Source organism: Chaetodon auriga, chromosome 17 (assembly GCF_051107435.1).
Source record: "Chaetodon auriga isolate fChaAug3 chromosome 17, fChaAug3.hap1, whole genome shotgun sequence".
NCBI classification, from domain to species: domain Eukaryota; kingdom Metazoa; phylum Chordata; class Actinopteri; order Chaetodontiformes; family Chaetodontidae; genus Chaetodon; species Chaetodon auriga.
The window spans coordinates 5,543,558-5,560,133 of record NC_135090.1 but is presented as its reverse complement, the minus strand read 5'-3'; the positions used below and the strand labels follow the sequence as shown (position 1 = coordinate 5,560,133).

The 16,576-nt window shown below is 42.7% G+C and overlaps 1 protein-coding gene across 3 annotated transcripts in view; it reads right to left on the bottom strand.

Moving 5' to 3' along the window:
- Positions 1-453: 453 nt before the first annotated feature.
- Positions 454-16,576, bottom strand: part of trappc9 (trafficking protein particle complex subunit 9) — a 182,991-nt gene continuing 166,868 nt past the window's right edge. For all 3 annotated transcript variants that reach the window (XM_076753979.1, XM_076753980.1, XM_076753982.1), the window contains 2 exons: positions 3,343-3,566; positions 454-1,938 (listed from right to left, as the gene is read on the bottom strand). In XM_076753979.1, coding sequence (XP_076610094.1) covers positions 1,759-1,938; positions 3,343-3,566 — 404 coding nt within the window. In that variant the 3' untranslated portion in view covers positions 454-1,758. The remainder of the gene's footprint in view (positions 1,939-3,342; positions 3,567-16,576) is intronic.

The following is a 16,576-nucleotide window of genomic DNA, read 5'->3' as shown; positions in this document are numbered from 1 at the left end:
GAGAAGTGCTGCGGCTAAACTCCACCTCCAGTGCTTCAGAACATGGTGATAAAGGTGTCGTGCACAATGAGCAGTACAGTGATGATCCACGGTGACATCGCTCCTTAAACCTGATGATTTCATGCACCGATGTTTGAACCGTGGAAGAGAAAACAGTGAATCTTTTTCCGACAGTTTGTGGTGAAGTGCAAGGTGTCACTCGAGAGCAGCATGCTGTTGACTCATTCTTTTCTGTGTGAGTAAATGTTAAAAAGGATTACTGGTCAGTAATGTTTTTCCTGGTAATCACTGTTTATGTATTCTGGCGTTGCTGAATGTCAGATTTTAGTTTCCCTAAATGCTGAGGCGATAAAGGTCACCTCAGCAGGCAGAAAATAAAGACGGTCACAGAGCTGTAATGGCCACAATGGACAAATGTAAACAGGTGGAACAATGTCAGAATAAACAAAGGTTGCCTTCTTTTAAAATTTATTTACAACAATTATAGGACTCACGTAATAATAGACTCATTTAACACCATCAAATGCATCAGTGATTCCCAGTGAAGTGGCACAGAGAAACTGTCCTTACAGCAGTAGAAATAAATATGTTTGATGTTTACACAACTGGCTTTAGATTCAGGCTAATCACATTTCCAGTGTTGGTGTGCAGCTCCTCTTCAATAAAAGCTCTGAGGTCGTCTGACTGGTGACACTAACTCTTGCAGTTTTCTTTCAATCGAAATGTTGTTACTTAAAACAAAAGGTAACAAAAGAATCCGGTAAATAAACGGCGCTGTGACTCAGAAATCAAGGTGCTGAAGGGAAGAAAAGGTGGGACAATGATGTTAGCGCCAGGTCGCTTTAGAAAGTGGACATTCACATAATCTGTGTGAGGCAGTTGGCGGTGGAAGCTTGGTAGCAGAGTGACAATTTGAATTTCATGCTCAGCGACCACTGATTGCAACTACTGTAGCTAGCTGGCAATAAGCTGCCGCTAGCCGGTCAAAGCACATTGCTAAGTTAGCTGGCTGGCTAGCAGTTAGCTAACTAGCAGTCAGCAAGGTGGCTCGCACGGCGCAAACCAGACTGCTTCTCCTGTAGAGCTGTTTACGCTCTGGCAGAGCAGCTTCGTATCACACTGGATGGTGCAGCACGTATAATAAGATAACTTACTCCACTTTGGACTGTCTGGCACCGTCCCCCCAAAAGATCAGCGGTCTCACTGTCGGTTGGTCAGTGATGTGAATTCATGTGTCAAAGTGAAACTCAAATTGAAACCACAAGGTAAATTTACTTTGTGAAATGAATTGATTAAGTCTGAGTCTTTAAGGTGTGCTCTGAAGGAAGCTAAGTTTGCCTCACATTACACAGTGGACAGGCTGTTTTTAATCACCTCAAACAGCCAAATGCACAGACGTTAGCTGTATCAGTAGCTACATGGCAACATACGCACTGACCATGTGCAGGAGTGTCTCTGTGAGAGTCTGTGCACTGCTCACACTGAGTTTTTTCTTCCATTTCTGTACATTAATGGAGTCGCACATTATTTTTTACTCAAACTGAAAACGTGTCGCTCTGTCTTGACACGCCTGCACCCTGCTGGCTTGGAACAAAACACTTGAGTCTTTTGAAAAGAAGACTTCAAATCCCCTCGCACTCTACTGCACACATGCTGCAACCTTTCACAAAATGATATTTACATGTGTGTATTTACAGAGAACACCAACAGCAAAACCCTCCATCCTTCATTCAGAGGTAAAACGAGGCCACCTGGCCCTTAGGCCCCGGCCTGCAGCGGAGCGTCCAGGGCTCGGATGTGGACGCTGGGCAGAGTGAACCAGGCTAAAGGAAGCTCTCGCCCAGCGCTGTCGTCCTGGAACTTGATATTAAGGTAGAAATCTCCAGTGTAGAGGAAGAGCAGGGCACCCACACAGACGGAGCTTTCTTTGGGTTTAACCTGGTGAAGGAAAAAGACAGACAGCAGCAAGAATCATTAGCAGCCTCCATAATGAACCTGGCACGCTGTCAGCTACAGTGAAGCCAGCAGGAGAGGAAGTTCGAAGCCGACTGCAGCTTTGATGACAAACAAGTGCCGCGTTTCCGCCCTCAGCCGAAGAACAATTCCCTGACTTAAGTTGTTTTGCACATTCAGGATCGTGGGGAATTCTTTCATGCTCCCTTCTGATTTTCAGACGATGGACTTTTTGTTCTGGCGTCAACCAAGTCGTTTTTCTTCGCCTTCACCTTGTTCAACATTCAGCAGTGAGAATTTGTTCCAGACAAAGCCTCCCTGCTGATACGGTTCTTTGGAATTCAAAATTTCAGCCGTGACCTTTAAGGGACCACACCTGTGTTTTTGTGATCACACTCTTTTTTTTTCTTTTTTTTAGCATGCTCTAGATTTTTTTAGGTTTATGTTGCCTGATAGACAACCAGTGTCTGTTTCTGCTGTTCCTCAAGGTGCATTAACATGTATGTTGCAGTATAGTCTGTGCAGCAATGAAACATAATGTTTATGTAATATCGACTAAACTAAGAGCAGACATGATGATGTAACTTGAGCTAATTATAAATTTCAGCATATTGAATGTAAACCAGTGGCTGTGTGGGTGGAAGCTATGAATTTAGATATTTAAAACACGTTTTTTCCATTTATTTTTATGCTTTTAGAACACAGTGTTTGTACATGTACATGGCCCATGGTCATCAGTATTATCATATGTACATGGTGGGTTTAAATGGGCTAAATTGTGTAAAACACGAGCATGTGCTGTGAACATGCTGTTTCAACCACTATGGGTCACAGGTAAAGTCATACACCTATAACTACAGCACTATATAAAGATCTAATAAACAGCTAATTCCACACTATAATCTAGCAGCAAGCAGTACTCCTCCAGCACACACAGTTGTAAAAATGTAAAATATGCCATCATAGAACAAGTTATAATTGTTGACAAATACTGTGTACTCATAAACATTTACCTTGTATTATGGCTCATAAATAATGTCTTTATAGCTGTGTACAACTGCATTCTAGTGTAGTGTTTATTAAATGTTTCTACAGTGCTTATAAAAGGGGGCTTTTATAAGTGGTTACCAGTGTTGCCTCCACTGTTTTGTGCAGCCGTTCTTCTCCTCCTCCTTCCATTAGTACTAATGGTATTTTCATGGTTGGTGGTTCTAGTCTGTCTTTTATCACAGCCGAGATGTTGGGAATCATTGTACATACTACATGTTGGATAACCTGTGTTTGAAACCTTTTAGCTGACTGAACCCTGCCACGACCTGAAGCATATAGATTACATAATGTGACAGCTGCGCCCGATGGCATCAACATAGTGCCGCAGCCAATACTGACCGTGTCAATGTAGAAGGTGTTGGAGCCGATGAAGGTGACGGCGTCCTCCAAGTCGTAGTTCTGGACTCCGTTCTGGTAGTCCTGATAGGGCACCACAGTCAGAGCCAGGGGGCCCACTGAGTTCTTGCTCAGATTGGTCAGTCGGACCTCCAGGCTCACAGCGTCACCCACTTTACAGTCGGCAATGACGTCACAGTCACACGGCTTCCCATTCACCAACACATCTGCAAACAGATTAGAAAAGGAAAGTAGAAAGGAAGGGATTAGCGGGGCTGCAGGGGGATGATTCTTTTGTCTAATATTCTGCACAAAAATGAGACTGTCAAGGAATTGTTTGAAACAAGAATTAAGACCTTTCAAGCCAGTGTTTAATTCTCGTGCACGGCCGTTCACGGGATTCCCATCCAATCTCCGTTTCATTTGTATTCATCAAAAGCCGATCCCGCCATTAATAGCCCATCATATTGTTTCTGGTGGAGGGTCAATAGGCTTTGTTTGTCCTAAAATACATTTTATTGACATCAGTGGAGAGTGCCGGAGCCGTGGCTATTAAACTGAATTCCCTCCTGTTAATCTCATGCATGACTTAATTCTGTCATGAATGGACGAATGAGATTGTTGGAACAATCCCAAAGTGGCCCCCCCTCCCACACACACACACACACACACACACACATCCACAAACACGCCAACCTTAAGTACATTCCTCTCTCCTTACACAGCTATACCTCCCTCTCTCTTGTCACAACCAACCAAGAGACACTGAGTGAGTTCAATTCAATTCCGCTAATGCGGGGCCAGTCACTCCTGAAGTGGCCCCTATTTGGCTAAGGTGCAGAGGGAGATACAATGATTTGTTTTGAACAACGAGCTCGGTGAACTGAGCTCCTGCACACTCCTGGCGAGCTCAGAAGAAGACTGACTCCAAACATGGGGGATTCAGGGGCGCTCCAAGAGATCACCCGAGTAATGAGTCCTATGAGAGTAACAGCAGCGCACACACACGCACACACGCGCACAGAGCGGTTGTCATACACTCTCTAGTGTCACGCCCGAGGCTGTGATAAACACTGTGAGTCAGGGTGGCTGTGTGACAGCCTGATGAAAGAGGCGAGCTGTGTTCGGTGGCGCTGGTGTGCCGATCTGTTGCAGCGAGGGGTGGGGGCAGGAAGACAGACGATCCAGCAGGAGGGCGGGAGTGAGGGGGGGGGGGGCATAAGGGTGGGTGTGGGTGGCTGAGGCCGTACTGTCACAGTCAGTGGGAGAGCCCTGGGGAGGCTGCAGCTACAGGAGGGTGACATTCAGCTCCACGTCTGCATTAAAAGCACACTTCACTCAACACAGACAACCTGCAGCACTCACCGAGGGCCTCGCAAGAGGCTTTTCAAGATTTCTGTGACAGAAATACATTAAAATATAAAAACAAATAGAAGGCCTGTTCAGAATGTTCCGCCTCAATCAGAAAATGTTACGTCCTGTACATTATTTATTATACTGCTTATTTATCGGGAAAACATTGATTTCGCTGTGACATTTTGATTCCACACGTATGTAAATTTGCAAATTATTGGTATTATTATTATTGGTTTTGGTATCATCAGCTTTATGTTTGGATCAGGAGTCCCTCATCAGATTTTTTTTTTTTAGTGGCTGAAAAATGTCAACAGCATTGATTACCAAATGATTATCAGATCAGGTTTTACTTAATTAAAGTCTTATATTAATACGAGCATGAAAGAATTTCTGTTTAAGTGACACCAGGCCTCACACAGTGCACGAGCCATAACATGACAATATTGTGATGCTGCAGTAAACTGCCATACATCACTGTTCAAGTCATATGTGATGCAATGACAGAGAAAAACAAAGCAACGGCAACAATGAAAAATATTTTTCATTAAAGTCTCTGCAGTCATTATTTTTCATTTCATTACAAACACAAATTGCTCAAAGATGAGAGTAAACATCAGCGCCTTTCAGCTACTTTTGGAAAGGTGAAGAACAAGCTAATAGAAAATGGTGTTTATCAGCCGTGCTGCTGCTCCAGACTGCTTCCACGGGTAGCAAAGGCGCTACCTGCTGAAAATTTAAGAAGCACCAGCACAAAATGTACGAATGCACTCCTGGCATTTCACATGACACGCGGTGATGACTGGGGGGGCAGATTTGCAAGTCGCGCTGGTGCTTCTAGTTCTAAAACTAAGTCGCACTGTCTCCAGAGGAGGTGAGAGGTCCAGTGATCATGCAAGTGAGACCACCTCCACACACGGTTTGGCTGATGTGACTGCAATGCATTCTGTTTTTCCTCATTTAGAGAAGTTATCCACACACAGATCACATGCTAATGCAAGGTATAAATGAGGCTTTATGTTCCAATAAAACCTGCTAGCCACATGTATAAATATTGCATTCGGCTGACTTTGGTATTAGCTAGATCTACAAGACTTACACATTTTTGCTTTTACTGGAGGACTTCTGATGATGGTGCATTTAGACACCCATGCACACAAACATAAGACAATCCTTCCCTAGCCAGCAGCTCTGAGCATATAGTGACACCTTAGCAAGTTATATTTAGTTTGTTCAAAGTCTTGTTGCTAGGAGATGCGCAAATTATAGGTAGCCTCCATTGGCTCTAAAACTGTAAATAAATTCTTTCACATTAAAAGCGAACAAAAGAGAGCGGTTAGTCTGCGATGAGCTGATGAACTCCCACACACACACAGGCCTCAGTCACACACACCCACAGCCTGAACATTTGCTACAGAGTTTCTCCACTCTGTTATCTTGGTTTGTGCATCAGCGCAGAGGCAACCAACTGATTTAAAAAACCAAGATGTACACAGAAAAACCAACAGTGGCCCACTCCAATGAGGTAAAACTGCCAATGTACTCAAAAAGACATGTAATTGTATATAATAATACATGTTATTCTATAAAAACAACTTCATTACAGTTATGGTAAATGAGCAGTGATGAGATGAGCCATCCATTACGTAACCTTCAATACAATTAGAGCAGCTCAGAATGGAGAGCTGGAGGTTTCTGGCTGGTTGTGGCTCTTTCACAACTCTCAGCAAACATCTTTGAATCCTCTCAGTGAGGACTGGAAAGGTCATGACAAAACACTGCTTTTTAAAAGCATCTGCTGTGTGTTTACTGTTGTGCAGAGCCGAGTGCTCCTCCACGGTGCTTCTGTGAAGTAGGCCTGTCGAGGAATGGAGTGTCCCCAGAGTCTGAACAGGTCCAGGTTACATCCCTCGGGCTCTAACTGCCATCGCTCTGACCAAAGTGTAAATGACTATCTTACATAAATTAAAATGGAGGTTGTTATTTATGGTCTACAAAGTATCAAACAGGGTATATGACAGACTCATCTGGTTTGAGTTTCTGTTTTTAAGCCAGTCAGTTAGAGAAAAGTCAACTTGAAAGTAAACTTTGCCAGTTTTCTTCCCCCCCAAAAAAAAGACCAGTTTAGCTCACGTTTATTAAAACATGCTTGACAGTACTCAATAATATTGAAATCTGATCATGGCAGCCAAAAGCGGTGTTAGATGCAGCAGCTGTGTAGCAGGCCTGCTATGCTGACAAGGTATTGACAGACTGACGCCCTTTAATGATTCAGCTAAAGCTAGTTCCAAACTCCACAGGCAAAAGGCTTCAAACAACGATGCAGTATAATGTGCTCAAAAGTTTAACGGAGAGTTTCCGAGCATTTTGCTCACAAGCTGTCCCTTATTTATGCTCAACAACTGCCGAGCGACCTGTCAGCTACCTGTCAGATGTGAGCTGGTCACTTTGATTGCTTACATACTAAGCGGCTGTGATTTTTTTTGCTTTCAGCTTGGTAAGACACTGTTAATGATGCAAATCAAAATCACAGCTTTTGCAGGTTGAAATAATTAAAATCCTGGCTGCACACAAAGACGAGAAGAAAGTCCGGCTTTCATTCCCGGTCTGAGGGAAAGGAAGGAGAGCTGGAGAGGAGAATGGAAAATGCAGAGGTAAGTGAGCTAAGAGCAGCAGTTTGGCCCCTTAGAAGAATTGTACTAATAAAACAGGCCACAAAGCACAGAATCGGTAACTGTCCTCAGGAGGGAGGATGAGGATACGGAGGGAGAAATATCACTGCGACAAAACACGGCTCCAACAAGTGCTGCTCGAGCAACAGGTACATCATAGGCTGAGTCTCCAGTCAGCTCATTTTTAATGCATTGATTAGTTGTGAGCTGCCAGCTTCATTAATAACTGGCGAGGAAAGAGAGGAATTGATTTGTTTATCAGTTTCCTGCCAGTGCTAATGTGCAGATACAGCATTTACAGCATGTTATGTAACATGTGTACCTGGTACGGCTCTCACATTAGCAGGCACGCAGCTCTGTCCATGTGCTGCTGCTGCTGCTGCTGCTGCTGCTGCTGGGAGTCTGCAGAGGCAAAGCGCTGCGGCAGGCGTCGCCACAGCAACCAGGAGAGAAACAGAGAGAGAGAGAGAGAGAAAGAGAGAGACGACGCCTCCCCTCCTGTATGAGTATGAACGCCACAGATCAAACTACGACTCAGAGTTTAAACAAGCCTCTCCGCCTCTTGTCATATCGCTGTAACCCATGAAGATAAAGATGACAGCCGACACTCGGAGGTTTGCCAGTGTTTACAGCGCTATGCCGTGCTTCACGCCGGGTGTCGATTCAGCTCATTAAGATTCACTCACAATATTGTGCAGCACGAGGGGAAAGCGGACAGATCCCAGCCAAGCAAACATAGCCGTCATGTTCATCGCACCTCATGTAAGATGGCATTTCTGAGGTGTACGTAGGAGCACGCTCATTAAACGTTACTCCGCTGCTGCAAAACTGATTACATCAGCAATATGCTATGTTTAGTGCAGCCGTCCTCGCTGTGTGTGTGTGTGTGTGTGTGTGTGTGGGGTGAAGAAAAAGCAACAGCTCAAAGAGACGAGAAATCAAGGTTTTTAGTAGTAGCAGTAGTCAGCATGTTTTATACAACTGTGTGTGTGTGTGTGTGTGTGTGTGTGTGATGGTAAATCACATTTGCTAGATATATAAAGAAATGAAGATATTAGGTCCACAAAGATTCAATTACTATCCAAAGATCCAGAATCAGAAATGTCCAAAAAATGAAAAAAAACAAATAAATAAGTAAATTAGAAATAAAATAAATAAAAAAATTACTCTGAAATAAAAAAAGACGGATAATCCATTTGAGTGTAGAGAAGAAAAAATAAGAAAAAGGACATAAAAAAGGAAAACAGAAGAGAAAGTAAGAAAGAGAACAGACTAAGAAACACCTACATATTAAGAAGAAATTCTGACCAAAAAAAGGGCGAAAAAACAAGAAGAAGCTGATTAATCAGTGCTACTGTATTCAAATAAAACGCACATTCTGTCAGTCGCTTTAACTTAATAATCATGCACCGATAGAGAGGCTTAAAGATTAGAACAATCAGATCAGTGCATTCTTGCAGTTGCTAAGTTCAAAGACAGAAGGACCTGACAGTAAGCCAGGCATGACCAGCACAAAACCAGACAACACACAACACACAACAAACAGGGCTAAAAAGACGCTGAAGTCAAAACTTATTAGAGAATCTATTTTAGTTATTTACCATGGTTTGCAAGAGTCCAGAGATATCTGCTTCATCATCAGTTTCAGTTCTTTTTCAACACTATTCCAAGTGGTTCGAGCAGAAAACATGGAGGCTGTCTGTACGGCATGGACTGACAGCAGATGCCTGTCATATGATCTAGGATAATAATTACAGGAACTCTAAATAAAATTACATTTGAACACATATGTTCAAGATTTACTTTATATATAAAATATACCAATGACCAGAGGTGCATACCGCACAAGAAGGTGGGGCAAAACTAATGTGATACTGGGGACGGTGTGTGAACAGAATGGAGGTCTTCTTTTTGATACTGAGGACGTTTCACAATATGAAAAGAGATGGTCTGCAATGAGCCATGAAAAACATGTTGGACATATCAAGGCTTTTGCCAGCAAATGAAATGCAACTGGCTACTAGTGATGAAGGTGACCTGCAGCATATCTGCAGAGTTTTCAGGGTTTTGCAGTCAACCACTGGAGGATGTAAAGACGCACTTATGGTAAAAAAATTACTCAGAGGGTTAATTGAAGAGTTTGAAATCAGATATGACTTCCTCAAATCGTGTGACCATCTTTTAGTCCTTGATCTTTAAAGTTAGCCCCAGGAAATACAAGACCTCCACTGTTTTGGCAACACGATGATGTGCAGCACTCTTCCAAAATATGAGGCCACCTTGCAGCTTGACAGAGACACCGCTGTACGAGAATGAAGGCACCTCATGCAAGCAGGAAAATGCTTAGCAGCGTCCTCTGAGTATGACTTGTTCCAAATACTAAATACAAGCAATTCACTGTTACTCCAACATCAACAAGGTGGTTAAACTGTGTCTTGCACTGCCTTTGAGCAGTGCAGCAGGTACAGATCTCATATGTCACATACTCATCTCTCAGCAATGATACATGTTCAGCTGTCAAAGATGATGACAGAGACATTTAACCCAAAGCCAGCTGTTGACCTGTGGATGGAGACAGCTAATCTGAGGCTCAACCAGGGACTGAGACATACATCTTCATCTACCATGCAGGAAGCTGAAGATGAGGACAGTGAGGGTACTACAGTATGTATGGGTACCAAGCACCATCTCCTTGTACTCAGCTGAATACCTGAATAAAGACAGCTATGTGCACCCCTGTCAATGTGCTCTGATGAATACAGTCCAGCAGCTGATGAATTCATATACAGCAAATCAACAACAGTCTCAAAAGTGGCCCCCCCTCGCTTCAAAACTGACTCAATAAAAACCAGTGACACAATAAAACACATGATTCAAGCAGACCTCCAGGTGTGTGTGTTCGAGTGGCAGTCTCTTTTCCTCCAGGATGAACATTAACAAGGAGCTGTGCTCTGGCCCAGAGGACCAGGTCATCAGGGGTTAACAGCTCATCCCAGCGGTCAGCGGCCGATAGCCAGGCAGGGTCATTGATGAATGCTCCGATGGAGCCGGAGGATGTGCTTTAAAAGGTTAAGGTGTGCTGCAGTAAGTCTAAAAATAACCCACCAGCCTTCGATATCCCCCTAAGCCATCTGCCCCTTTTATAATTATCCCCATAACAACCAGTCACTTGATATCTGTTGTCTTTTCCTTCAGCGAACACTTAAAGATTCCATCTGCTCTGACGGAAAGAAGCCAGGAACACGTTTGGATATTTTGCCCCTCACACGGGGTGGACATGAAGCATTTTCACAATAATCAGTTTGGGCCAGCCGCTCTATACATCTCAAACTGTTGACTTCTAATTTTGGACAGCTCTGTAGCAACATATGCAGTCTAACAGATAGTAAATTGGTGAAGGCGACGTAAACCAAGCATAAATTTGCAGATGAAACTTCTCCCACTGTGGCATCTTTTCGAAAAGGTCTGAGTAATCGCTGTCCATCTGTGCCTCTCTTTGAAATCCAGCACTGACTGTGTTTAATTATTTCACTGTTAGCAGGACACATTTAAGAAGTGTCACCCAAAACAAGCAGACTTGCTCGGGAATTATAATTTCAATCAGCCGCGAGCAGCAGCCTGTGGCAGGAAGATTGGGGGCTATGTTGCAGCAACAGTTTGTAAGCTCAGTACACTAATATTGGCTTGGCTCCACGCTGGACACCTAACCGAGCTGAGCTCTTTCCAGCCTGTGCACACTCATCGCTGCTCTGTGAGCGTCATGACCACTGGAGCAACATCATTACTCATCCAAAACATTGGACGTTGCTTTCATTCCCCACTGGTGGCTACGTGACTTATGCTTACTCAAATAATAGCTCTCCTTTTTTTTTTACCTTTCAGTCGATCTCTGTATTTTCCTCTACAAGAGCAGGAGTGTACTTCGCAGGCTCAATGGTAGAACCCAAGGTTATCATTATTTAGCATCCTTATCCCTCACTTACAGCCACACTCAACAAGGCTTTCAAAAGCAGGCAGAAAACGGTGAGGATACGAGGATTAAGATGCTTACACACACTTACTGAGGTGTTCAACAATGCAACTTATTGTTACATGCCAGAGTGTGACAAGTGGGAATACGAGTGCTCTCTGTGGTGCTGAAAGGGAATCACAATAGATCTGAAGAGACTCTTACATAAGTGAGAATAGGAAAATAATGAATGAATACAAATACAGGCTGACACAATGACCACAAGTGGATGAGGGTTGCTCTCACTGCCGAAATCTCTTATTTTTAATGTTAAACCTAATTTCAACGATCGCTGTCAAGGAGGTCTATAAATATTAAGAGGCGTTTCCGAGATGAGTTGTAAGCTGCCGGCAGCAACAGATTTCTCCTCCATGTTCATACTAATGGATGCCTTGTTTGCTTAGTTTATTGGTCCCAAGGGGAAGACTTCCCCCAGGTCTGCTGTGAAACATTAAACACAAAGACACAAAGAAAACCTACAGACAGTGACAGAAGTCAAGGTGGTGACGTCCATATGCTTCAAACGGAGTGCTTGCTGGGTCCTCAAAGAGTGTCTGGAACTGGATCCGAGCTGAACTAACTAACACGTACCCACCAGAAGCTAACCCTGCTTTCTGACAGCTCTCATTAACAAGGCCTTTTTAGCTGCCCCTGCGTGTTTCATCCTTTTTACACCAAGTCTGTAAACAGTCCCTAAACGCAAACTGGAGAGAAGCTGTTGCAGCTGCAGGTACCAATAATCACATCATATTTACATCATGCATCTTGCACATTCAAATGTTTATTCAAACAGTAAATGAACCTCTTAACCATGCCTGTAAACTGTGTACAAGCAGCCACATAACTCAGTGTATCACGCTGTTTAATGAGCAGGTGCGTGTAATTAAGTGGTTAATATGTCTACATTTCTATTTGACTTTCCGTCTTGAAATTGGACGCATTTAATGTCTTGGGGAATTGACTTTACCTACATATGGACAAAGAAAGGCGGCAAAGAAGACGATGATATACTGCCGCAGTTACATGTGGACAAACGCAGCCACCTGGACATTACCTCAAGCGTTTCCTTTTTCACCGAAATGTGAGTGTGGCAGATCAGGAAAAAATAACACTGTAGGTCTAGTGTCTTTGCTATACAGAAACTTCCCAAAATAGAACAAATCAATAGTGTGGGGGAGCACTAGTGTGGTGGCTGGGTGCCATTACACTTTAATGGCCCCATACTGAGATGGCAGTCTTGGCTTGCGGCCTCCTGCTGTGCAGTCAAATACAGTAATTCTTCAATCCCACTCCTTTTTTTCCAAACTATACCACCTACATTTTGAATATTCAGTTCAAAGCTGAGGAACGCCTCTCATATCTGCATTACAACGTCCACACTGCACTGGTGCAAACGCCATCTGTGGATGGAGTTGTCGCATTTCTTCCGAGACTCAGATTTTCACTTGAACACAATTTGCATGAGCTGATTAAAGTGACTCAATAGCAGCTACAGTAGATGAGATGACTTGGATTTGAACTTGAATGCACTGAAGTTCTCACTCTCTGTCTTTTCTTTTCAGCTGAGGCACTGTGCTCTCCTTTGTTCTGTTCCATTGTGTTGTGACTGCTAGTCGCCTCTCACTTTTTGTAAAACTCTCCTAAACTTCTTGACCTGCTGCCAGATCTAACTGTGGCTAAAGCAGAATGTAGAAACAACCCAGAGCTCTGTTGTGTGACCTCCAGAGCACATCCGAACACAAAGTAAAAACAGATATTTGACCCCAACAGCTGCTGGAATCCTCTCAAAAGACTCCACCACAACCTTGCACGGAGGCAACGAAAGAGAGCTACCAGAACCGTAACAGAAGCACCCGGGTTATAAAAAGCCGATACCATGAAATCAATGCCACTGGCAAAGTATGTCTAATACCTATTCATAACAACAGTCATGATTGGTCACAAATACAGTGAAATTTGTTTGTATATTGCCACTAAAACCTATTGAGACCAGCACTGTCCTCCTATAACGCTGTTCCCTTGTTTCTAACTCCACCTCCACAGACTTTTTTCTTTTCAAACCTTCAGTCTTAAGCTTCAACCGTCGACTGAAACTTGAGGCAATTCATCTGACTTCTCGCACCTTCCTCTGGACACGCAAAAGGATTTATATAACATTTTCACACATGCCGTCGTACGCCCCAACAGCTTTAAACAGACTCTGATGTGTAAAATTGGTGTGGTTTCCCTGAGAATGAAGCCTGCTTCTAACACATTTGAAAAAAATCTAAGAGTCGTTGACAAGTAAGGATGGAGCACCAACACCAACAAAGCCATCCCAACAATCAACGATGAGCGTTACTCCACTGGACATGTTCACAACAGGTGATGAACAGATATTTGCTTGTGATTTGACACTACTACTACAACCACCACTACTAAGAGTACTGGATGCAAAGGAAGCCACAGGCCTTTAATACGCTGCTGCTGCTTCCTGAGTTCCAACAAGATAAAATCAATATCTATTATATCAAAAAGGAAATAAATTTGATTTAAAACACAGCACTCATTTAGATGACATCACAAAGAGATCGATAACGAAATTATGTTTGGGATTATCATCGTGTTTACTCCAGAGGATCACTTCCTGTGGTTGTATGGGAGGCTTACGGTTCAATTGCACTTTAGATCATTTCCTCTGAACTCAGAGCTATCAACTTATGTGTGAAAATGGACAACTTCAGGGCCTTTGGAGTACTTAGAATACACATAGCCTGCTGTCAGTACAAGAGCGTTATGTCATGGACTAAAAATAGTCATTTGATCAAAAAGAGAAAAAAAAAAAGAGGTACATACAAGTGCACTGGAGAAACTGAACCGTAAACAATGTTTTTAACATCAAATAAACGTATTTAATTTCACACTAGTATCCAGAGACACAGAGTTCATCCACCCCAGCAAGAATTTTAGTCACTGATAATGAAGTTGGATGTATTTACGCAGCAGGAATTAACTATTAGAACTTGTTACAACTCACAGAAAAAGTACAGCAGAAGTAGAACATTATTAGCTTTGCACCTCATTGTGAGGTGGACTTGAATATGTGTACCAAATTTTGTGGCAATCCATGCAATAGTTGTCTAGACAATTGACTAAAAACCAAAAGTGCCTCATGATGGGACTTGAGGAAAAGTCAGGGAATCACAGAAGTTACTACGATTTGCCTTTAAATGAAAATAAAAGCCTGGCTAAAGAGGGGAGAACGACCGCATCTCGTACACTCGAAAGAAAGGTCTCTGCAGCTACACTTAGAAAGTGAAGCCAGCAGGCTGTGCATATTTTTACATTAAAATCCAGCCTTGTGCAGCTTTAATTTTGTGGATTTATTGTTCCAGGAGTGCTACTGCTTCTTGAATTCTTATTCCCCCTCTGCATATCTCCTCAGTAAACATCATTACACATCAGCAGAATATGAGCTATGGGTTTTGGCATTCCTTCTTATTTGCTCCCCCTCCCACACATTCACCTGTAACCAAACAGCATTAAAACTGTAATGATCTCATTTTTCTATTTTCCAAATGTAATTTATTGCCACTTGGCCTCAATTATGCAAAAAACTCTTGATTGCTGCCTTGTGTTTGGGATTGAGGTCAGAAAACTCAGAATTAATTAAGGATAATCAACAACAGGGCTCATCTTGCACTCACCTTCTTGAGGGGCAACAATTACAGAACTAGTATACATCAGAGAAAACACAGGCCAAATAGTAGCTCTCCTTACCTCAGAGGTAACCCACATGATAAACAGCTACAACAGAGACTCCCGGCTGCTTTGACCTTCCCTACAATACGTTCCCAAATTTCTGCTGAATCTTTAAAAAAGCATATAATAAGAAACGCAAAGTTGCTGAGGAGATAATTACAACTACTGCTACAAGAACTACTTCATACCCCTTCAGTCCCATGGAGGCTTGAAGCAGAGTCAGCCATGAGGTCATGCAGCGGGGCTACTGGTCCGTGTCTGCGCCGACTGAACAGGGGATGAGTGTTCAACAGGCCTGCCTACTGAGCATTTAAGGCATATCTCTGTTAATCACACATGGATGGAAAATTATTAGGACTATCTTCCCCTGGCAGATGTCGATAGCCGGGGTGTTGAAGCAGGGAGGAAAAAAAGACGCTGCAATAAATCTGATCGGATAATCCAGTATGCTGATTTGAACACAACCAGAACAGCTATTCTCAGGGTCACTGACTGCATAGCAAGACAATATATCATCACCGCTTAAAGGCGTAACTTTTCACTCATAAATCATTATCTGATGTCCCCTGCTTCTGATTCTGATTTGATTTATGTAAAGGAAAAACAAACTCCAATTCCAATGAAACTGTTAACTCTGACTGCTATGAAATGGAGCTGACAGGGTTTAGGGCCACAAACAAAGCTTTAATTGCAAAGTTGTGCTTTTATTGACTCTGGCCACTGTCACAGTCCATAAACCCATTCATCCATGTACTGTCAATAGAGCGACTCCAGAAAGTGTCTGCTGATAAAGCAATGACTTAGATAATTGATTTTTTGGTGTGGAGTTTGGGGGGACAGTGGTCACTGTTAATTAACAGAAACTGGATAAAATATCCACATTCTCATCTACTTACAGAGTACTTTTGGAGGAAGAAATGCAATAACTCGCTAAATACGAGGCTACAGCTAGCAGCTGTTTAGCTCAGCATAAAGACAAGGGGAATAACAAGCCTGGCCTGTCCGAAGGTGACACAGTCTGATTGATAATTGTTGTTTCTGCATGTCAGTTTTGTGTGTTAGCTTGGACAGAGCCAGGCTAGCTGTTTCCCTTTGTTCAAAGTCTTCATGCTAAGCTAAGCAGCTAAGGTATTTATATTATTGTTTTTCTCCGTGTACCTTTTTCAGTGCACTTGGCTGAATTGCTTTTCTTTTTTTTTCTTTTTTTTTTTGTTGTTTATCACCCTGGGCGGTTTGGATGGTTAACCACACCTGCCATCATAGAGCAGGGGTCCTTGACTACATTTGACCCAGGGCCAGAATTTTCCTCTTATCCACCATGGGGCTGGACTTTGAATTAAAAACTGTTTTTTTTTTATTTATTTAGGCCTAATTAGCATATATTTGTTTAATATTTTAGTTTTCTGTTTATAATATTTTCACTCATAAAAGCAGTGTTATTTTTATGAGCCCAAATCAGTAT